This window comes from Ailuropoda melanoleuca, chromosome 12 (assembly GCF_002007445.2).
Source record: "Ailuropoda melanoleuca isolate Jingjing chromosome 12, ASM200744v2, whole genome shotgun sequence".
Taxonomy (NCBI): Eukaryota; Metazoa; Chordata; class Mammalia; order Carnivora; family Ursidae; genus Ailuropoda; species Ailuropoda melanoleuca.
In genome coordinates, this window is record NC_048229.1 from 63,980,079 (window position 1) to 64,003,645 (window position 23,567).

At 39.4% G+C, this 23,567-nt stretch overlaps 1 protein-coding gene across 3 annotated transcripts in view; it reads left to right on the top strand.

The window, feature by feature from the left end:
* NFATC3 (nuclear factor of activated T cells 3) overlaps positions 1-23,567 on the top strand; it is a 103,531-nt gene that overhangs the window by 65,792 nt on the left and 14,172 nt on the right. For all 3 annotated transcript variants that reach the window (XM_034638491.1, XM_034638490.1, XM_034638492.1), the window contains one exon: positions 9,963-10,970. In XM_034638491.1, coding sequence (XP_034494382.1) covers positions 9,963-10,970 — 1,008 coding nt within the window. The remainder of the gene's footprint in view (positions 1-9,962; positions 10,971-23,567) is intronic.

A 23,567-nucleotide genomic window follows, 5' to 3' on the forward strand; every position in this document is an offset into this window, starting at 1 on the left:
TCTTATGTAAAAGTAATACTTGAGATGATAACTGGAAAATAATAATAGTTTATGGACATGTATAGATATATCTATAGTGTGTGTGTGTGTGTGTACATACATACATACATATATGGTACTGTTCTAAGCCCTTTCTGTATTTATTCTTTTGATCCTTATAATAGACCTACAAGATAGGTTATTATCTTGTTTTACAGACGAAGAAACTGAGTAGCTAAGTAATATGCCCAGGGTCTCACAGCAGTTAAATCTTAGAGCCAAACATCATGTAGGCAATCTGGTTCCAGAGTCTGGTCACCTAACTGTTATGCTAGGGTACATCTCAGGTTTGTTCAGTTATTTAGCAGGCATATAGAGCATTTAGTGTGTGCTTGCTGCTATTCTAAGCAGTTTATACATAATAACTAATTTATCCTCTCATAATCCTATAAAATGGGTAATATTTCCCTCTCCATTTTGCAAATGAGTGAACCAAGGTCACATAGCTAATAAGTGGCAGAGGTGAGATTTGAATCCAGGCAATCTGGCTATAGAGTCTATACTGTTGTTTTGTTAAGATTTTATTTATTTATTTGACAGAGCACAAGCAGGGGGAGCGGCAGGCAGAAGGAGAGAGGAGAAGCAGGCTCCGCACTGTGCAGGGAGTCCAATGTGGGGCTTGATCCCAGGACCTTGGGATCATGACCCTAGCTGAAGGCAGACGCTTAACAACTGAGCCACCCAGGCGCCCCAGAGTCTATATTGTTAATAACTGTCTTAGATAAAGTGAGGGAGAACATTCCAGATAAAGGCAGCAACATATGCAAAGGTCTTGTGGTTGGTTGGATAATGGAGTGTTAAAAGAGCCTCAGTTGGTTAAGTGTCTGACTCTTGATTTCGGCAGAGGTCATGATCTTAGCGTCATGGGATCGAGCCCTGCATCGGGCTCTGTGCTCAGCATGGAGTCTGCTTCTCCCTCTGCTCCTCCCCCTGTTCTCTTGCTCTCTCTTAAATAAATAAATAAAATCTTAAAAAAAAAAAAAAAAAAGAGGGGGGCCTGGATGGCTCAGTCAGTTAAGTGTCCATCTCTTGGATTTTGGTTCAGGTCATGATCTCAGGGTTTTGAGATCGAGCCCTACATCAGGCTCCACATAGGGCATGGAGCCTGCTTAAGATTCTGTCTCTCTCTCTCTCTCTCTCTCCCTCTCTATCCTCTCTTTAAAAAAAAAAAAAAGGAAGAAGAAGAAGAAGTTGTAAGAAATGAGCTTTCACAGAGGTGACATGATGAAATTTTATTTCAGAAACCACTTTCAGGGCACCTAGCTGGCTCAGTCAGTAGCGCTTGCAACTCTTGATCTTGGGGTTGTGAGTCCTATCCTCATGTTGGGCATGGAGCCGACTTTAGAAATCCTTTTCCCTGCAATATATGCATGTATCAAATTAACATGTTGTACACCTTAACTTTTACACAATGTTATGTGTCAAATATATTCAGTTATAAGAAAGTTTAAAGTAAAAATCATTTCCCCCGTATTTCTTCTGTCTTCTTATAAGGTGTCAATGACCAGTTTAGTCTTTACTCAAATTACTAACTGTGGCAAGTGAGATTTATAGGGCAGAGGCCCAAAAATGTTAAAAAGGTGATTCAGATAGTTAGAGTGTTTTGAATATATAGAGGAGACAGCATTAATGCTAATAAGGAATATCAGGATTCCGAGAAAGGTATGAAGGAATAAAATTTAAAACATAAAAGTTGGAATGGGCCCTAGTTGGGAGAAAGTACAGGAGAGGGAAGGTAAGGATGAACAAGATGAATGTATATTAGGCACGTTTGTGCATTTAGTAGTAGAAAGTTTAGGGAGTTTCCATATGATAGCATCAACTTTTTTTCTTTAAAGAATAACATGGAATCTTCTGTTGTGAGCAGAGGAGAGTGTGGGTGATTTGGCAGTTTGAAGAATGTGGACAAGTTTGAAATAGTTGTTGTAAAGAAAGGGGAGAGTGAGCTACCACAGAAACATAATAGGATTCTAGGCATGATCAAAGGGCACCTTTGGTGTTGATATTCATGAACTTATAAATATTAATTCGCCCTGCTGTGTAAGTTTCTTAAACAGCATTCAGATTCTTTAGGGTAGGTGGTAAAATAATGGATAGTAGGGTTCCTCCACAGTGATAAAGACATACAGTCCAAAAATGTTATCAAATGCTGTGAAGATGGGAGACTGTAGAATCTAAACTGAATAAGAAGGGAGAGGGCTTCTGGGATTGTTTAAAAATAAAAAAGCAATAGAAGAGGGTCAGCAGATTAGAGGTTTTCATTGTTACCATCATAGCAGTATAATTGAACAGGCAAAGAGGAGGGAGAGCATATAATGCCTTTACATTATCAGTTCGTGAGTTGGGAGGACAATATAAAGCTAGAACCCTGGAGGGCATTATATATGAGAATAGAAATAGTGGGGCCCCGGAGTGCAGAAAGAATATTGGATTGGACTACCAGCTGTCATCACCGGCCTTATGATTGACAATATACAAATCAGGTGGCACACACAGAAGAATAGATTCAAGAAGTGTTTGGGGGCGGCTGGGTGACTCAGTCGGTTAAGTGTCCCTCTCATGGTTTTGGCTCAGGTCATGATCTCAGGGTTGTGGAATTGAGCCCTGGGTCAGACTCTGTGCTCAGTGCAGTCAGCTATAGATTCTCTCCTTCTCCCCCTCTGTCCCTCCCCCCTTCCCCTCTCACCCTCTGTCCCTCTTCCAACTTGTGCTGTCTCTCTCTCTCTCTCTCAACTAAATAAATAAAATCTTTTTTTTTTTTTTAAGTGTTTGGGCAGTCCTTGTTCTGGTTGATTACTATCTTTGTAGCATTTGGCTTTTTTCATTTTTTTCTTAAATGAAATTTTGAATAAAATTTTTATAAAAGCAAAGACATTACTGTGAATTTATTTTTTAAAAAAGACAAGTTGAAGGGTGCCTGGGTGGCTCAATCAGTTGGTTAGGCATCCGACTGTTGGTTTCGCCTTAGGTCACAATCTCACGGCCCTGGCATCAAGACCTGCATCAGTTCCACCCTCAGCATGGAATCTGCTTGTCCCTCTCCTTCTGCACCTCCCCTGGTCAAGCGCGTGTTCTCTCTCTCAAATAAATAAAATCTTTGGGGGAAGAGAAGGGAAAAAAGAGACAAGTTGAAAAAATATTTTCAAACACCCTAATTGTCTTCTACTCTGAAACTACCATTCTGTCCTTCTGGATCCTTTTGATCCATTTATAGCACAACATTTTAAAATAAAAATGGGACCAAAATATATACAGTATACTAATTTTGTAACCTCAACATTTTCATTTTTCTTCATGAGCAAATAAAGTTTTACAGAATTTCAATAACTTCTAATATTCTAGTGTGTGATAGAGTTACATTTGTCTTATTAATATGTATGAATTTATATTAAAGATTTTCACCTTTTATTTGTGACAATTCTTTTTTAAATTTCGCTTATGAAAATTTTAGATATTCAGCAGTGGCTGGGTGGCTCAGTCGGTTAAGTGTCTGCCTTCAACTCAGGTCATGATCCCAGGGTTCTGGGATGAAGCGGGATTGAACCCTGTGTTGGGTTACCTGCTAAGCAGAGAGCCTGTTTCTTCCTTTCCCTCTGCCCCTCTCCACCCCCTTGTGCTCTCTATCTCAAATAAATAAATAAAATATTTTTTAAAAATTAAAAAATAATAATTTTAGATATTCCATAAGTTGCTTGTTTTTTATTAAAGGATTTGACAATTTGTTATATTTTGACAGTCCCCTAGCAATAGGAATCTGACCAGTATCAATATCCAATGAAAGAATAATGAATTGCAAATGGCTGTTTGGAACTTTTTCTTTTGTTTTAGTTTTTATTATTGAAGTGTAGTTGACATACAAAAGTATGTTAGTTTCAGATGTAATAACTTTTTTTTATTTTTTTATTTTTTTTTAAGATTTTATTTATTTATTTGACAGAGATAGAGACAGCCAGCGAGAGAGGGAACACAAGCAGGGGGAGTGGGAGAGGAAGAAGCAGGCTCATAGCGGAGGAGCCTGATATGGGGCTTGATTCCATTACGCCGGGATCACACCCTGAGCCGAAGCCAGATGCTTAACCGCTGTGCCACCCAGGCACCCCTAACTTTTTTTTAAATTGGAAATTGTATTTGGCATAATTTGTCCCATAGTCAGTTTACTTTATAACATTCCCAGTATATGTGAATGATTTACAAATTACCCTAATCACAGAACCCTTCCCTTAGTGGTGCTGCCTAAATTTCTGCCCAGCCTCTAGCTTCAGAACTTCTGATGTGGGAGCCTTCTCTCCCATCCCAGTATCCCTGAAGCTTTTGAGGGAATATACCTCCCTCTGAGGCCTACATAGTTATTTGTGTTGGAGGTAGGTACCATCTGAGCTCTGATTTTGGAATAATGGGGTTTTGAGCCAGACTTTCATGTATAATTATTTTATCTATGGGAAAATATATTCTGTGCTCTAAGTAGTTGACAGACTTGGATTGTGGTTCTCCATTCTCCACCTGGAAGAGAAAGCCTGCCTAACGGTCAGAAGATCAGGTCTCAGTTCTGCCACAGACTGTACCTACTGATTAATCTATATAAAATGAGGATATAAGTCTTAAAAAAAAAAAAAAAAGAGGGGCACCTGGGTGGCTCAGTCAGTTAAGTGTCTGTCTTTGGCTCAGGTCATGATCTCAGGGTCCTGGGATCGACCCCCATGTGAGGCTCCCTGCTCAGTGGGGAGTCTGCTTCTCCTTCTCCCTCTGCCCTTCCACCCCTGCTCGTTATTTCTCTCTCTGTCTCATATCAATAAATAAAAATCTCTTTAAAAAAAAAAAAAGATGTAAGTCTAAAGCAATGGTTTTCAGGTTATTTAAATTGTTTTACTTTTCAAATAAAATCTTAGGCAAAAAGCCAATATATAAAAAGGATGAAATCTAGCTTGGGTACTCTGGTTATACTGGAGGAGGAATCCAGAGAGCTTCTACTCTTTGGATGCTACTCTTCCACATTCATTACTTGAAGAAGAGAAGTGAGTCTTCTTAATGGTTTGAAAACCACCAGACCAGTAGATTATTTTCCCCTCTGGATCCCTTCATCCATCAACATTCTAAACTTGAGAATGAGCGTATTTAACACAAAAGGTAGAGTTAATCTGTTTCCAAAATTCAACTCATTCTAGGTATTGGAAGTTCTCTTTAACTATATTTCCCTCCAAATAAGAATAAATAATCATAGACCAGCAAAGAGGACTTCTTAGATTTGGTCAGATTGGAGTCTTAATCCCTTATAGACAAAAAGTGATAGTTGATTTGGCAAAGTAGAAATATACTCAGTTTATTTAGCAAAGCAGAACTCCCAGTCTGAGTGCACATAAAAACAAGGATTGGACCATGCAAAAAAAAGGTGGATATTGGGGCGCCTGGGTGGCTCAGTGAAGCGTTTCCCTTCGGCTCAGGTCGTGATCTCAGGGTCCTGGGATCGAGCCCCGCATCAGGCTTGCTGCACAGCAGCGAGTCTGCTTCTCCCTCTCCTTCTGTGATCTCTCTCGCTTTTGCTCTCACTCAAATAAATAAGTAAAATCTTTTAAAAAAAAATAAAAAGTGGATATTATGCTGTAGTTCTCTGTCCCCTTGTCTCCTTTTTAGTACACGATAACCAACCACTTATGTAACCAAGGGCCTTACCACCTCCATTCAGGATTAAGTAAGAGATGAGAGGCTTTCTTGGGTATTCTCTCTCCCTCCTTTGTATGGAAATGTCACTCTAGCTATGGCATTTACTGTGGCCTTCCTGGGACCAGAGTAGAAGCTGAAGTAGAAGAGGAAAAAAGAATCCAGTAGTACAGGGAGAAAGTTCTAGTTGTGCCAAAGTCAGAAGAAAAGTAAGTACATCAAGACGTGAGAGAAGTAATAGTTGTTAGACACAGTGAACTGTACTTGAAATACCTGAGTGAGAATAAGAAATTGCATGGAGGCCTGGTTTAGGAATGTTAGCATTGGGACAGAAGCAGTAAGAAGACTGGTGATACGCTTTCTCTGTTTTAAGGGTTATCTTGTTAAGGGTGGGCTCACTTACTGCTTGCCAGATTTAGAGACTAACACAGTGATGAATGATGAGCCCATTCTGTTCTTGCTAGGACACTAGAGAAAAGTGTCAAGCTCAAACGCACCCCCAAACAAGTGCTCCATTAATTACCTACTCTACAATAAGCGAACTCTGAGGGCTTTCTTATTCTTACTTTTGTGTCCTTAGATTGAGTCCATGCTTATGTGAAGACATTTGTACTTGACAGGGGTTTGATGAATGGTCAGATGAGGTTTGTGCTTTGGTTCTCATTATTATTTTCTTTTACATAAAATGAAGTTCTTATAATTTAGTGAAGATGATGAAAATTTTAATTATGTTAGTTTAAGTAGTATAAACATAGAAGGGCCAATGAGATGTGAATTCAGGAAAATTATTTTTATTTTTTTAAGATTTAAAAAATTTATTTATCTTTAGAGAGAGCAAGCAAGAGCCGGGAGGGGAGGGAGAGGAACAAGCAGGGCTGAGCGCAGGGCTCTATCCCAGGATCCTGAGATCAGAAATGAAGAGTCGCAACACTCAACCGACTGAGCCAACTAGGCTCCCCAGGAAAATTATTTTTAAAGGAGTTACAGCACTTTAATAGGAGGATAAAGTATATAATTTTTAGAAAAGTGGACTGAAGTATTTCCGAAGACAAACAATGAAATCCGTTGTTTTGACACACAAAATAGTAACTGATGGTTTTCTGTTTTGATAAACATTTAAATAAGCAAAATGCATTCATTTCTACGTGAATCAGTCCTTTCAACAGGTAGATTGATCTAAAATCTTGGACTTGCTACTTTTTTGATGTGATAACCTCTGCTTGGTAATACAGTACAGTGATTAAAAGCATGGACTTTGAGGGCCCCTGGGTGGCTGTTGGTTAAGCCTTTGGGTCAAGTCATGATCTCAGGGTCCTGGGATTGAGCCCTGCATGGGGCTTCCTGCTCAGTAGGGAGTCTGCTTCTCCTTCTCCCTCTGCCCCTCCCCCCAGCTTGTGCACATTCTCTCTCTCCCTCTCTCAAATAAATAAAGTCTTTTTAAAAAAAGGCATGGACTTTGGAGGCAGAAAAACCTGGATTCAGGTCCTTGTGATGCCACTTAAAGAAATCTTAGTGTCTTTAATCTCCTCTTCAGTATATTCATTTATAAGGCAGGGGTAACAATAATAATCCTACCTCGTAAAGGTTGTTTTGAAGTAAATTAGGATTTTTGGGTGCAGATGACAAAAACTCACTTCAAACTAGCTTAACAAAAAAGAATTTATTGGCCCATGTAACTGGAGTATTAACTTCAGTGCTGTCTTTATATATGCTTCAGTTCAAGCAATGTGGTCTTAGGCTTTCTCTCCATCTTAACACTGTTTTTTTTTCTGTCGGGTTTAGCTCCTGGGCACACATTCACCACATGGCATCTCTAGGTTTGTTTCATCTTCATAGACCATTGCCAAATACAATGTCATGAAGCTGTTGCCCTTTGTTTTCTTTTAGGAGTTTTGTAGTTTTGCTCTTATGTTTAGGTCTTTGATCCTCTTGAGTTAATTTTTGTATATGATTTTCAGATACGGTTGCATCTTCATTATTTTGAACATTATATCCAGTTGTCTCAGTACTGTTTGTTGAAGAGACTGCTCTTTCCCCAGTGAATGGTCTTGGTACCCTTGTTTGAAAAGCAGTTGACTATATATTAGAGCGTTTGTTTTTGGTCTCTCTATTCCATTGGTCTCTCTATTCCATTGGTCTATATGTCTGTCCTTAGGCCAGTATCACATGGTTTTGATTGCTATAGCTTTGTAGTAAGTTTTGAAATTACAGAGTGTGAGTCTTCTGTTTTTGTACTTTTTCCAGGTTGTTTTGACTATTTGGGGTCCCTTGAAATTCCATATAAATTTTAGGATGGGTCTGTTTCTGCAAAAAAACATTGCTGGGATTTTGGGATTGAATCTGAAAATTGTTTGGGGGAGTGTTGTGTTCTTAACAGTTAATTAAGTCATCCAGTCCATGAACCTGGGATATCTTTCCGTGTATTTAGGTCTTCTTTCATTTCTTTAGCAGTGTTTTGTGGTTTTAAGTGTGTAAGTCTTGCCTACCTTGGCCAAATTTGTTCTTTAGGAAACATATTTATTTTTTGATGCTGCTGTAAATGAAATTTTCTTTTCTTTCTTTTTTTTTTTTTTGGCAGACTCATTCATTTTTTTTTAATTTAAATTCAGTTAATTAACATATAATGTAGTATTGGTTTCAGAGGTAGAGGTCAGTGATTCATCATTCTTATATACTATCCAGTGCTCATTACATCACGTGCCCTCCTTAATGTCCATCATCCAGTTACCCCATCCCCCCACCCCCTCCTCTCCAGCAACCCTCAGTTTGTTTCCTACTATTAAGAGTCTCTTATGGTTTGTCTCCTTCTTTGATTTCATCTAGTTTTATTTTTTTCCTTTCTTCCCCTATGATCCTCTGTTTTGTTTCTTAAATTCCACATGTCAATGAGATCATATGATAATTGTCTTTCTCTGATTGACTTATGAAATTATTTTCTTAATTTCCTTTTCAGATTGTTTATTGATAGTTTATAGAATTACGACTGATTTCTAGATGATGATTTTGTGTCCTGTAACTTTGTTGAATTTGTTTATTAGCTCTGTCAGGTTTTTTGTGCATTCCAGTACTTTTTCTGATCTGTCATTATTCCTCTTGTGATATGTATCTGATGACAGTTGAGGATCAGATGAGGTACACGTGAAGACCATTGTAAACTAGAAGCTCTATGAATATTAGATTAGATTAGATGTGTGGTGTATGATGCAACATGCAAAACCTGGTGACCAGTAGGTTTCAGATCAGAGATCTCAAATTCAAGGCTTTTTTTTTCTTTTCAGATTTTATTTATTTATTTGAGAGAGCATGAGCAAGAGAGCACAATCGGGGAACCACAGTTAGAAGCTGAATTCCTACTGAGCAGGGAGGCTGATATGGGGCTCGATCTCAGGACCCTGAGATCATGACCTGAGCTGAAGGCAGCTGCTTAACCGACTGAGCCATCAAGGCGCCCCTCAGATTTAAGGCTTTTATTAGGCCATAGAGCTTTGGGGGTTTTAAAAAATCATTTATTTTTGAATAGGTAATGTATATACCTGGTTGAAAACACTCAAAAAACACAAAAACTTACATAGTAAAAAGTAAATCTGGCTCTTGCTCTTCTCCCCTAGTCACCTAGTTTCCATTCCCAGCAGGAAACCCAGTAGTTACCAGTTTCATGACACCTTTCCAGAGATATCCATACCTGTATAAGCAAAAACATATGCACATGTATTATGCATATGTCTGTGTACACACATGATATTTTACAAGAATTGTGATATGTACACATTGTTCTGCAATTCACTTTTTTTGTTACTTAGGAACGTATTAGAGATCTTTCCACATCACTTCATAGAGTTCCGTGCAGTGTTGTTGGTTTTTTTTAACTTGAATTCTTTCAGAGCAAGAACCACTCCCTGTTGTCTTATGCTTGCTGACTTCATATATTTTGTATTATTTGCCTTCTCTGAAGGCATTTGAATTTTTTTTTTAAGATTTTATTTATTTATTTGACAGAGCACAAGGAGGGGTAGCAGCAGGCAGGGGAGAGGGAAAAGCAGGCTCCCCTCCTAGCAGGGAGCCTGACCCAAGGCTTGATACCATGACCCTGGGATCATGACCTGAGCTGAAGGCAGACTCTTAACAATTAAGCCAGCCAGGCACCCTGGCGTTTGAATTTTTAACCCCTGGCTTGAATGCGTGCTAAGTTATGTAGTGTAGAATGAAGGCTCTTCATAATCATTGTATATATTATGTAATAATGTTTGCTCTAATCATTTTCTTTTTAGTTTTGATGAAGCAGGAACACAAAGAAGAGGTTGACTTGTCTTCAGTTCCAGCATTGTCTGTTCCTCATCCTGCCCAGACCCAGAGGCCTTCCTCAGACACAGGACACCCACGTGACAGTGTACTGTCAGCACAGAGAAGCTTGGTTTGTCCCATCCAGCAAACATATGCATCCATGGTAACTTCATCTCATCTGCCACAGTTGCAGTGTAGGGATGAAAGTGGTGGTAAAGAACAGCATATGATACCTTCTTCAGTTATGCACCAGCCTTTTCAAGTCACATCAACACCTCCTGTGGGGTCTTCCTATCAGCCTATGCAAACTAATGTTGTGTACAACGGACCAACTTGTCTTCCAGTTAATGCTGCCTCTAGTCAAGAATTTGATCCGGTTTTGTTTCCACAGGATGCAGCTCTTCCTAGTTTAATAAACCTTGGTTGTCAGCCACCATCATCCATACCTTTTCATTCTTCAAATTCAGGCCCAACAGGACATCTCTTAGCCCACACACCTCATTCGGTGCAGACCCTGCCTCACCTGCAGTCAATGGGATTCCATTGTTCAAACACAGGACAAAGATCTCTTTCTTCTCCAGGGGCTGACCGGGTCACAGGCCAGCCTTCCCCTCAGTTACAGCCCATTACATATAGTCCTTCACATTCGGGGTCTGCTACAACCGCTTCCCCAGCAGTCTCTCATCCCCTGGCTAGTTCACCACTTTCTGGGCCACCATCTCCTCAGCTACAGCCTATGCCTTACCAATCTCCTAGCTCAGGAACTGCCTCTTCACCGTCTCTAGCCACCAGAATGCATTCTGGACAGCACTCAACTCAAGCACAAAGTACTGGCCAGGGAGGTCTTTCTGCACCTTCATCCTTAATATGTCACAATTTGTGTGATCCAGCTTCATTTCCACCTGATGAGGCAACTGTGAACATTAAGCCTGAACCTGAAGAGCAGGAACCTAACTTTTCAACAATTGGTCTGCAGGACATCACTTTAGATGATGGTAAGTTCATCTTTATGTTCTTGAAGCAGTGAAGATCTGGGAACTTCCTTTCTCTGATAGTAATAAAAAAGTCATCGTGGATTGCTTATTGGCATATGATATGTGGTTGGGCCTTTTTTTTTTTTTTTAATAGTTGTTGTCATTAGAAATATGTTAATATATGACTTTGAGAAGAGATGTGAAAATCTATGCTTTAAAGTCTGTTTTACCACTAATACCTGTTGCAAAGGGTATACCTTCTTTGCAAATGTATAGTGAGGTCTCAGTGTCTGGAGATTGGAATTCAGTAAATATTGCAGAATGGCATCTATTTGGAAGGCACAGAGTTAGATGCTGGGAATACTAGGAATGTGTTTAGGTAGAATTCCTGTCCTTTAGGAGACACAAGCAAAGAACCTGTTCCTCTGTGGCCCCGCCAACTTTGTGAGTCAGATGGTGCTGATGGTACAAGACCAGACTGGTTGGCTGTGGCTGGCACAACTGTTGGCACCAGGCTAAAAAGCTATTTATATAAGTGTAGCAAGTTGGCAAATAGACCTCTGTTTTTAAATTACAGAACAAACTCTGAAATATTAGTTATTTCATTATTTCAATAGTTGAAAATTCCCCAACATAGGATTTTCAGGTAGTAAGTTTAGACTTTATTCTTGGCTTTATTGTTTATATGGTAGTGAAATTTTACTAAATAGGAATTTAGTAAAACTGTCTGTAACTGTTCAATATGAAAATTCGAAAGATTCTAAAAACACAGATGTAGAATTTTAATTCTCTCTCTGATTCTGTATTTTCTGTATAGAAAAGTAATTCTAAGTCAGCCATCTTACACATCTGGAGAAGCTGAATTTACTACTTAGTTGCAAAGGTGATATTTAATCCCAAATACCAAGCATAAGGGGAAAGGAAGGTAAATAAAATGTGGCATCCCCACTCCCAGGGCTTCCGCCAGATCAGTACATGACTGACTGGTCTGCAGCGGGTGAGTCGCTTATAATCAAGGTCTAAAAGCAGGACATTAGAAGGTCATCAGAGAGCTGTGATAGATACCGTAAGAAGGATTCAGCAGTGGGGCAACTGGCTGGCTTAGTCGGTAGAGCATGGGACTCTTGATCCCAGGGTCATGAGTTTGAGCTTCATGTTGGACCTAGAGCTTACTTTAAAAAAAAAAAAAAAAAAGGATTCAGCAAAGCTTCCTTGAGGAGATGATATTTGAGCCAAGTCTTAAGAGGATGAGTATATGTTTTTAGTAAATGAATATCAGAGGGCAAATCAGACAACATAAGCAGAAACAGAGCTGTGTCTGGGAAAGCATGATTATCAGTGGCTGGAGGGCAAATGCCATAGTAAAAGATGGCTTTTGAAGCCATAGGGGATGTGCCAAGTCATTTGTGTGTAAACAGAAGATGCTGTTGGCCCTTGAACACCTTGGGGGTTAGGGGCACCCACCCTCACTTAGTCAACAAATCCATTTATGGGACGCCTGGGTGGCTCAGTCGTTAAGCGTCTGCCTTGGGCTCAGGTCATGATCCCAGGGTCCGGGAATTGAGTCCCACATTGAGCTCCTTGCTCAGCGGGGAGCCTGCTTCTCCCGCTGCCTGCTACTCCCCCTGCTTGTTCTCTTCCTCCCTCTGTCTCTCTCTCTCTCTCTCAATCTCTGACAAATAAATACCTAAAATCTTTAAAAAATAATAAAAATAGGGGTGCCTGCATGTTTCAGTTAAGTGGCTCCCTTTGACTCACCCCATATTGGGCTCTCTGCTCATCAGGGAGCCTGCTTTTCCCTCTCCCTCTGCCTCTTCTTCCCGCTTGTTTTCTCTCTTGCTCTCTCTTTCAAATAAATAAATGAAGTCTTTTAAAAAATAACAAAAATAAAATCATAAAGAAGAGAAAATACGTTTACAGTAATGTGCTCTAAAAAAATCCACATATAAGTGGATTCTTGTGATTGAAACCCACATTGTTGTTGTTGTTGTTGTTGTTGTTGTAAGATTTACTTATTTGAGAGAGTGTGTGTGCCTGAGGCAGAGGGAAAGAATCTTTCAGGCCGACTCCCCCTGAGTGTGGAGCCTGACACAGGGCTCGATCCCATGACCCATGAGATCATGACCTAGACCAAAACCAAAAATCAGATTTTTAACCAACTGAGCCAACCAGGTACCCCAAAACCCGTGTTATTCAAGATTCAACTGTGTATGTGTAAACTGAAGCAACACCTACAATTTGCAGAGTATTTTCCTATTTGTTATTTCTTTTAATCCATATTAATCCTCTATCTCTGAGATAGTGATCATGTAGAGAATTGGATGCTCTGAAGGTCACACAACTGGTAGGTAGCAGGGCTGAGACTGGAATAACATCTTTTCAGTCTAGTCTTTTTTTCTTGCATCATTGTAGTTGCCTCCCAGTAAGAGCAGGCCATAGTTGTTAGAACTCTGGGCTAAAGGGCATCTCTCAAGGATTTTTTTCAATTCCTAAAGGAACTTGTGTGCAGAACTTCATTGCATAGGGGCGCCTGGGTAGCGCAGTCGTTAAGCATCTGCCTTCGGCTCAGGACGTGATCCCAGCGTTCCGGGATCAAGTCCCCCATGGGGCTCCTCCGCTGGGAGCCTGCTTCCTCCTCTCCCACTCCCCTGCTGTGTTCCCTCTCTCGCTGGCTGTCTCTCTGTCACATAAATAAATAAAATCTTGGAAAAAAAAGAATTTCATTGCATAAACACGTGTTTAGAACTGTATCTGATCTGTCACACTTGTATTGTGAGTACCTTGAGGGCTTTAATCACGTTCAGGGGGTCCTGGGATTGAGTCCCGCATCAGGCTCCTTGCTCAGTGGGGAGCCTGCTTCTCCCTCTGCCTGCCTCTCCCCCACTTGTTCTGTTTCTCTCGATCTCCGACAAATAAATACATAAAATCTTTAAAAAGTAATAAAAACAGGTGCCTGCATGGCTCATTTAAGTGGCTGCCTTCAGCTCAGGTCATGATTTGCCTTTGAAGGTAAAATTCTAGGTACTTACTCCTACAATTTTGCAAAGTTTTAATATAAATTCATTAAGAAAAAATAATGTCTCTCATAGGCCTGGAACTCCATAGTACTTGAATGTCCCCTTTCTGGTTAGCTTTAAAAGGAAGCCATAGGGGTGCCTGGGTGGCTCGGTTGGTTAAGTGTCTGCCTTCAGCTCAGGTTATGATCTCAGAGTCCTGGAATCCAGCCCCATGTTGGGCTCCCTGCTCAGCAGGGAGTCTCCTTCTCCCTCTTATTCTACTCCTACCCACCCCTCATGCTCGCTCTCTCAAATAAATAAGTAAAATCTTTAAAAATAAAAATAAATAAAAAGAAGCCATAGAACATGCCAAAAAGGATTAGAAGCACTTAAGGGGAACTTTGCAGTTAGCTTAAGCTCAGGTTTTATATTATTAACTTTTCTATATTGTGTTAAATATTAAGTACAAAGTAATTTCTACTCCACAACTAGAGGACACAAATAATTTTTTTAAAATTTGTGTTACACTAGTTAAATATACTTACCACCTAATCCTAAGAACGTTTGCTAATTATATTCCTGTTTTAGAGTGCCTGAGTGGCTCAGTCAGTTACGTGTCCAACTCTTCATTTCAGCTTAGGTAATAATCTCAGGGTCATGAGATCAAGCCTGTATCGGGCGCTATACTGGGGTATAGAGCCTGCTTAAGGTTCTCTCTCTCTCTCCCTCTCCCCATCCTGCACTCAAATTTTATCTCTCTCTCTGCCCTCTTAAAAGAAGAATAATAATAAAAGTAAATTTAAAAATAAAAATAAATTAAAATCACATTAAAGATTTTTAAAGATTAAAGATATCCTTTTTGTTTTGCAATTTTTAAATAGATGTAGTTATTCAGTTATTACTTACTGTTATTTTTAGAAATGTGGATACTAACACCTTGATTTTTTATTATAAATTCAGTGACATTTAATAGAGAAGATATCAGTGTACCTCAGCTCATAAATTGAAAACTTACAGACCTAGAAATACCTCTGATACAACTCCCTCATTTTATAGATGAAGGATCTGAGGTTTACAGAGCCTACGGTTTTGGTCCGGGGTAACACACACTTAATAGCATATAAAGACTAAAACCCAAGTCTCCTGGCTCCTAATTCAGTACTTCAGGTACTTTTCCAGTATCTGTAATCATGTTTCTCCTTGGTCTGTGAACGAGACTGCAGATGTAGAGCAGTCAGAATATTGAAAGAAACTTCCATTTTCTCTGTAGAGCCTCAGTTTGTGAGAGGGGCCGGGGCAATCTTAAGATTATGGATTCCCAGGGGTGCCTGGGTGGCTCGGTTGGTTAAGTTCCTGACTGTTGATTTCAGCTCAAGTCCTGATCTCAGGGTCGTGGGGTCAAACCCCATGTTGGGCTTCTCACTCCGTGGGGAGTCTGCTTCCCTTCTTCTCCTCCTCCCCTGCTGTTACTCTCTCTCAAAAAAACAAAACAAAAAAAACCAAAACCTCAGTATAAAGAAGTTTGCTTTTTGTTTTTTTTACAATTTATTTATTTGTCAGAGAGAGAGAGCACAAGTGGGGGAAGAAGCAGGCTCCTTGCTGAGCAGGGATGTGGGACTCCATCCCAGGACCCTAGGATCAGGACCTGAGCCGAAAGCAGATGCTTAACTGACTGAGCCACCCAGGCACCCCAGATTTTCAGTATAAAGAAGTTTTAAAGTCTCTCTAGTCCATCCTCCTCTTTCACACTGGAATTCATACTCTGGTATCCTTAATGATAATATATTCCTATGTCCCTTCCTCTTCACCTTCTTTGGAACATCTCAGGGCCTTTTGAGTTCTAGCTGCCCGATTTTACGTAGGCTCTGATGCCTCTGGACTCACGCAGAACAAATCTAATCTTTCTTGTAATAGCCCTTCACATTTGTGAAATCTTGATCTCTTTCCCAGTCTTAAAAACACTCCAGCAACTTCACCTGTCCCTCACCCTCACCACCCTCTTCTTGACCCTGGTGTTTTAGTTCCTTTTTGTAGTGTAGTATATAGAAGGGAGCACAGTATAGCCAGCTTGGAGTGGATTAGAACTGTTATCTTCCTTGTTCAGAAAGCTTTATTTTATCAATATAGTCTGAGGTCAGGGGATTTTCTTAGCTCCGTCTTATTGTTGATTTAGTGAGTCATAAGTACTGCTAAATCACATCCTTTCTCTCCCCACTCCCTACCCCTTGGGTTTTTGCGTATGTTGTTTTTGGAACCCAACACTAAACTTTATAATTATCCTTGTTCAGTTTCATTGAGATGATTTTAGCCCCTCATATTAACCTTCCAAGCTCTGAATAGTCTATTTCAACATTGTGTGGCTCCCTCCCCAAGGCGTATTCTTTAGGGAAATAACAACAGCAGAATACTGATTTTTATCAAGTGATGTTTTCTTTCAAGAAGTCCTCTTGGGGGGGCACCTGGGTGGCTCAGTCGGTTAAGGGTCTGCCTTTGGCTCAGGGTCCTGGGATTGAGCCCCGCATCCGGCTCCCTGCTCAGCAGGGAGCCTGCTTCTCCCTCTGCCCCTCGGCCCCTCTTGTGCTCATGGTCTCCCTTGCTCTCTCTCTGTTTAAAAAAAAAAAAAAAGTAAGTCCTCTTGGAAGGCTATAATATTACTTATTCATCCAATTAGGGCACTGTTCAAAATTCTTTTGCCACTTCTTTTTTCTTTGCTACCTAGATGTACCACTGTCCCTGCTTGAAAAGTGTGCTCTCTACATCTATAAAATTATCAATGAGCTTTTACTTGTGTTACAATTTGTATTCCTAGTGCTGTAATTTTTCCTTAACATTCCTGTGCATTATAGTGTGTATGTCCCAGTCTTTGGACCAAACGATACACATTCAAACAGTACAGAAATATAGAAATTGTCACAGCTGTGTTTTAAGCATTTTAATTAGGATTATAGTATTGTTAAACTAGTCTGCCTTTGACCTTTAAATACAGGCCCATTTAATTTGTGACTGAGCCGAATCCAGTTACAGCTTTCCATTAGAATCCCTCAATTCCCACTTGTCCTTTTTTGTTCACAGACTAACAGAGCTGCAGCTGCAGCCTTTCAGCAGAGAAAACGGTACATGTTAAATATAGCCTGACCTGTTGCTGTGGTGAAAACTGACACTGCCACTTGCAGGCTCTGTGCAGCACCATGCTGATCCTAAATGTAGGGCAATGACTAATTCGACTGTAAACAGGGACTCTAGACATGACCTCAGACGCTGCAGTTCTGCATATAAGTATCAAGCCAAAGTGCCTACTTACAAGTAGCAAGGGAATGATAAAAGATTCAGGATGGGGAAAGTAGGAGGCTGGTGTGGAGGAGCAGAGGTAAATATTGTCAGTGTTTTATGCTACCTGTTGGATATTAGTTTCACTGGTGTTTATTATATTTAAATAAAACAAAATAAAGCCATGTATAGTCAGTGGTGAGAGTGGGTCACAAATGAGGTATTTAATGACTTTGGGGCAATGAAGTGGAGGGAGGCAGATAGTTTTGAACTTTTTCCTTTAACTGGGATTTGGGTAGCTCACGAATCCTCTTCTGGGAGGCATACGTGTAATGTCCAGCATGAAACATATTTATGAGAATAACTCCAGAGACAGGAAAATTCACATAAATAATGCCTTGTAGGCTTTGGATAGTGGCTCATGCAGAACAGATCGTGATGGGGATTCAGGACCTTAGACATAGCGACTCTTGGGTATCTGATAAGAAAGTTTAATTTTCAGACCCAGTGAAGCAACTGTAAGCATTTGAGAGAATCTTTTACTTCTTACATCGGGTGTGTCTATGTATCTCTACAGACACAAATTAATCGTACTCCATTTGAATAAAAAATTTTTCTTTGAATCAACTTGACACTGAAATTTACACATAAACCAAGAAAAACCCAAGAGAGGCTACCACTAAATAACTGGCATATATATCACAGCATACCAAAAGTCTTCAAAAGAAGTTCACTTTAGGGGCGCCTGGGTGGCACAGCGGGTTAAGTGTCTGCCTTCGGCTCAGGGCGTGATCCCGGCGTTGTGGGATCGAGCCCCACATCAGGCTCCTCTGCTATGAGCCTGCTTCTTCCTCTCCCACTCCCCCTGCTTGTGTTCCCTCTCTCGCTGGCTGTCTCTATCTCTGTCAAATAAATAAATAAAATCTTTAAAAAAAAAAGAAGTTCACTTTAAGAAGTATAGTTAAAAATAATTAATGAATTATGGTTACTATTCTTGATGATAAACATTTTTTGAGCTCTGTGCTAGCCATTTTGCTAGTCTAGCAGTAGCTTATTAGTTCTTCCCAACAGTCTGGGGAAAGTAAATTATTATTTTATTTTTTAGAGATGTGGCTCAGAAAGCTTAACTACTTTGCCAGTGTTATATGGCCACAAACACTGGGACTGGCATTTGAATCCAAGTCGGTCTGAAATTTAGATTGTCTCATATGTTTAGTGGTTTCTGAAATAGCTATAACTGATTACTTTATATAATCTCACCTCTGTAAACACGATAAACATAGTAACTTTTTTGTGTCTGCCATGCGTAAGGTACAAAGCCAGTGTCTAAAGATGTATTCGATTTTAAAAATTTGTATCTTGTTTTTGAGTGGAGATAGATTGTTTACAAAGACAAATAAATTTTAAGTGAGAGATAAATAATTTTCGTCTCACTAGTTCAGCTTTTATGGTTTGATGGTAATTGGTAATTGTCTGGCTTTGTGTGACAAGATTACCTCTAGCCATGGATCTTAGCTTTTGATAAAACGTAGATTGAATATACTCAATTCTTTTCTGTTTGAAGATGTCTGACTTTTTTGACATTACGTACCATTAGCCTGTCTATCTGAGCAGGAGGAAAAGTATCAAACTCTTTAGTTCTGGTGAAAGATAGGGTATGGTTGAGAGTGATGGGTACAGACATTCTAGCTTTACATATACAAGAATTGGAACAAATTAAGTCCCTTATCATCATATTGTGTATTTAAAAGCATCTGTAAATGGTTTTGTGTAGAATGGGTATTTTAAAATTTGATTGTATTTGTATTTCTAAAGATAAACACTGGTTTTTGGAAAAGTCGTCCATTCATATGTTAAAAATGCTAAAGGTATACAACACAGTACCTAGTGAAAATTCTTTCTCCTAGGTACAATTGACCTCTGTACAGACAGGTGGAATTACCAGGTTTTTGGCTGTCATGTCAAGGGTATTTTATGCATTTATAAGCAATTATGTACATTTTTTCCTTATTTTTACTAGTATAGTATCTATATATATCTATATATAGATATATATATATACTGTTAAGCAGTTTGCTTTTCCCATATATTCAGTCTTTTACAAGTACTTCCAATCTTTTTCAGAACTGTAACATAAAAACTTAATTAGAAGATATTTTTAATAATATATTCCATAAAATATTCTACAATATAGTTATTTAATAAGTGCAATAAATAATTTTTTACAAGTGTCATTTCCTATCTTTTTATAGACACCCATGTATGTATGTATGATAAATGCCTGGAAGTGAGATTTCTGGACCACTGTTTTGGGAAAGATTGTCAGATATCTTTCATAAAAATGGTACCAATTTACACTGCCACTGTCATTGTGAGAGCATATCTATTTCTCTCATACCTTCACCAACACATTCTGCTGTCAAACATCTTATTTGCCAGTGGGATAAGTGGAAAATACCTTCTCAGTATAATTTTAGTTTACATTTCACTTAGGAGTAAGGTTGTGTACCTTTTTATGTGCTTAAGAGAAGATCTTTGTCATAAATCTATCATCTCTGTTGGTATTTACTTACTTTTCTATTAGATTATTGATCCTTTTCTTACTGATTTATAGAATATAGAAACCCTTTATGTGTTAAGTTCCTTAGCTCATTGAGCTGTGAGTTAACAAAATTCCCCCCTATGTAACTTGAATTCTTTCCATGAAGAATTTTTTTTACGTTTATGTAACTTTTTTTTTTTTTTAAGATTTTATTTATTTATTTGACAGAGAGAGAGGCAGCAAGAGAGGGAACACAGGCAGGGGGAGTGGGAGAGGGAGAAGCAGGCTTCCCGCTGAGCAGGGAGCCTGATGTGGGGCTTGATCCCAGGACGCTGGATCATGACCTGAGCTGAAGGCAGATGCTTAACGACTGAGCCACCCAGGCGCCCCTGTAACTTATTTTTTTAAGATTTATTAATTTATTTTAGAGACAAGCACACATGTGAGCAGGGCAGGGAGGGGCAGAGGGAGTGGGAGGGAATCCCAGGCAGACTCCCCACTGAGCACAGAGCCTGACATGGTGCTCAGTCCCATCCTAAGATCACGACATGAGCTGAAACCCAAGAGTGGGACGCCTAACTGACTGAGCTGTCCTGGTTCCCCTACATTTATATAAATTCTGAATCATTTGTTTTTGTTTTTTTTAAGATTTTATTCATTTATTTGACAAAGAGAGAGACAGCCAGTGAGAGAAGGAACACAAGCAGGGGGAGTGGGAGAGGAAGAAGCAGGCTCCCAGCAGAGGAGCCTGATGCGGGGCTTGATCCCAGAACCCCGGGATCACGCCCCGAGCCAAAGGCAGATGCCCAACGACTGAGCCACCCAGGCACCCCTCTGAATCATTTGTTTTGTCTCCCATAGCTTCTGTGATTTTTTAAATCTTTAATTGATCAGGAATTTATTTTGGTGAAATGTATGAGGAATTGATCCAATATTACTTTTTTCAGGTGGCTACCCCATTGTGCAAATATTATTTATTAAATAATTGTGTTCCATTTGATTTAAAATGCCAAGTTTATCTTATACTTAACTTCCCTGTATATTTGGATTTCTCTCTGGACTTTCTCATAATGGGAAATTTTTTTTAAATCGTTAACCTTCCATTAGAATTTTAGTAGTGTGAGTGAAACAACACATAATCTTGTTGGAAGCTTCTTTATAATGTGATCAGTGATTTTTACAGTGTAACACCGATTTATATAATATGAATTGTTGCATACATAAAGTTTATAAGTTGATTACATTAACTTAACTGTTGTTTGCCCACATTATGAATTAAACTGTATTCATTTGTTTATTCAAACAGCATTTATCAAATGCCTATTATATGCTAAGTACTGTTATTAAAGGCCCTCAGTGAATAAAACAGATCTTTACCATCACAGAGCTTGCATTCTAGTGGGAAGAGACAGTCAAGACACAATAGAATAATTAAGTAAATTATAAAATATGTTGGGAGTACTGTGAAAACAAAAAGAATAAGCAAGGTAAAGAATATTTGGAGTGTTGTGAAGGGTAAAGTGGGGAGCAAATTGCAGTTTTGACTAGAGCAATCAGAGCAATCTAAAAGTAAAAGTAAGCCTTACTGATTAGGAAACATTTGATGAAAAACTTGAAGATGAGGAAATTACCAGTGTGAATATCTGTGGGAAGAGTATTCCAGGAAAAAGTGACAGCCAAAGGAAAGACCCTAAAGTGGAAGAATGCTTGGTTTTATTAAAGAGGAACAGCAGTGAGGCCAGTGTAGCTGGAACGAGGGATTTAGGGAGAAGGTAGTAGGGGATGGAGTCAAGGAGGTCACAGGGAACCATGACATGTAGGGCAACAGTTTTCAAACTTCTTGGTTTCAAGACTCCTCTATAAACTGAAGAGTTACTGAGGATTACCAAGAACTTTTATTTATGTGGCTTATATCTATCAGTATTTATTGTATTAAAGCTAAAACTGAGAGCTTTTAAAAACAGGAATACACAGGCACACATTCCATTACAGCAATGAAGTCATCACATACCACGTAGCTCCCCTGGAAAACTGCACTGTAGATTCATGAGAAAATGATAGTGACAAAGGCAAAAAACATTTGAGGATTATTGTTGTTTTGACAATTGCAGACACCCTTAAAAGTTGTCTGGAAAAAATCCTCATGTCCCTGATCATACTTCAGGAACTTCTATGTAGAGTCCTATAGCCCTTGTAAGGTTTTGATCAGATGACTCATGATCTGATTCAGGTTTTAGCTGGGCTGCTCTGGCTCCTAGTTAGAAAAAGGACCGTAGGGAAGCAAGGGCAGAAACAAGGAGACCAGGTAGTAATCCAGGCCAGAAATGATTTAGACTAGGTGGTAGCAGTATAGGAGCTTTGAAATGGTCTGATTTTGGATGTATTTTAAAGGTAGAGCCAATGGCATAAACTGACAGATTCCATATAAAGTGTGAGAGAAAGAAGTTAAAAGTGGCACCAATGTTTTTTTGGTTTCTTTCCTGAGAAACTTGAAAGATGGAGTTGCCATCAGCTAAGATGCGGAAGGCTGTGGATGGAGTAGGTTTTGGAGAAAGATGAGGTGTTCAGTTTTGGATGTGTTGCATTTAAGATAGTTGTTGAGCATTTAAGTGGAGATATCAAGTAGTCATTTGGATGAATGAGTCTAGAGTTTGAAAGTGAGTTTTAGACTGAAGATATAAATTTGAGAGTTGTTGGCATGCAAATGATATTTAAAGACATGACAGGGGCCCCTGGGTGGCTCAGTCGGTGAAGCATCTGCCTTTGGCTCAGGTCATGATGCCAGGGTCCTGGGACCGAGCCCCCACATTGGGCTCTCTGCTCAGCGGGGAGTCTGCTGGTCCCTCTGCCTCTGCCACTACCCCCTGCTTGTGCTCCCCCCCCCAAATAAATAATAAAATCTTTTTATTTATTTAACAGAGAGAGAGAGTGTGTGTGTGAGTGGGGGGAGAGGGGGCAGAGAGGGAGAAGCTTTCAAGCAGACTCCCTGCTGATTGAGGAGCCCAACATTGGGCTCAGTCTCATAACCTGTGAGATTGTGACCTGAGGTGAAACCAAGAGAGTCAGATGCTCAACCACCCAGGTGCCCCAGTAAATAAAATCTTAAAAAACAAAACAAAACAAAAAAAACAGTGCATGAGGGTTCTAATTTCTCTACTTCCTTATTATTCTCCATTTTAAACAACACTTGTTATTTTCCATTTTAAAATAATAATAATAGCCATCCTGAATGGTTATGAGGTGGTATCTCATTGTGGCTTTGATTTGCATTTCCCTAATAACTAATGATGTTGGGTGCCTTTTCATGAGCTTACTGATCATTTCTATTTCTTTTGAAAAATGTCTAGTCAAATCTTCAGCCATTTTTTCATTGTTTTTGTTGAGTTGTAGTTCTTTTATATACTTTGGATATTAATCTCTTATCAGATATAAATATTTTCTCCCATTCTTTGTATTCTCTCTTCACTCTCTTGATAGTGTCCTTTGATGTTTTTAATTTTATTTATCTATGTTTTCCTTTATTGTGATTTTAGTGTTACATTTAAGTCATCGCCTAATCCAAGGTCATGAAGATTTGCCCTGTGTTTTCTTCTAAGAGTTACAGGGACTCAGGGTGGCTCAATCGGTTAAGTGTCTGCCTTTGGCTCGGGTCATGATCCCAGGGTCCTGGGATTAAGTCCCACATCAGGCTCCTTGCTTGGCGGGGAGCCCGCTTCTCCCTCTAACCCCTCTCCTTGCTTGTGCTCTCTCTCTCTCTCTGTGACAAATAAATAAATTTTTTTTAAAAAGAGTTTTATTATTTTAGCTCTTTTG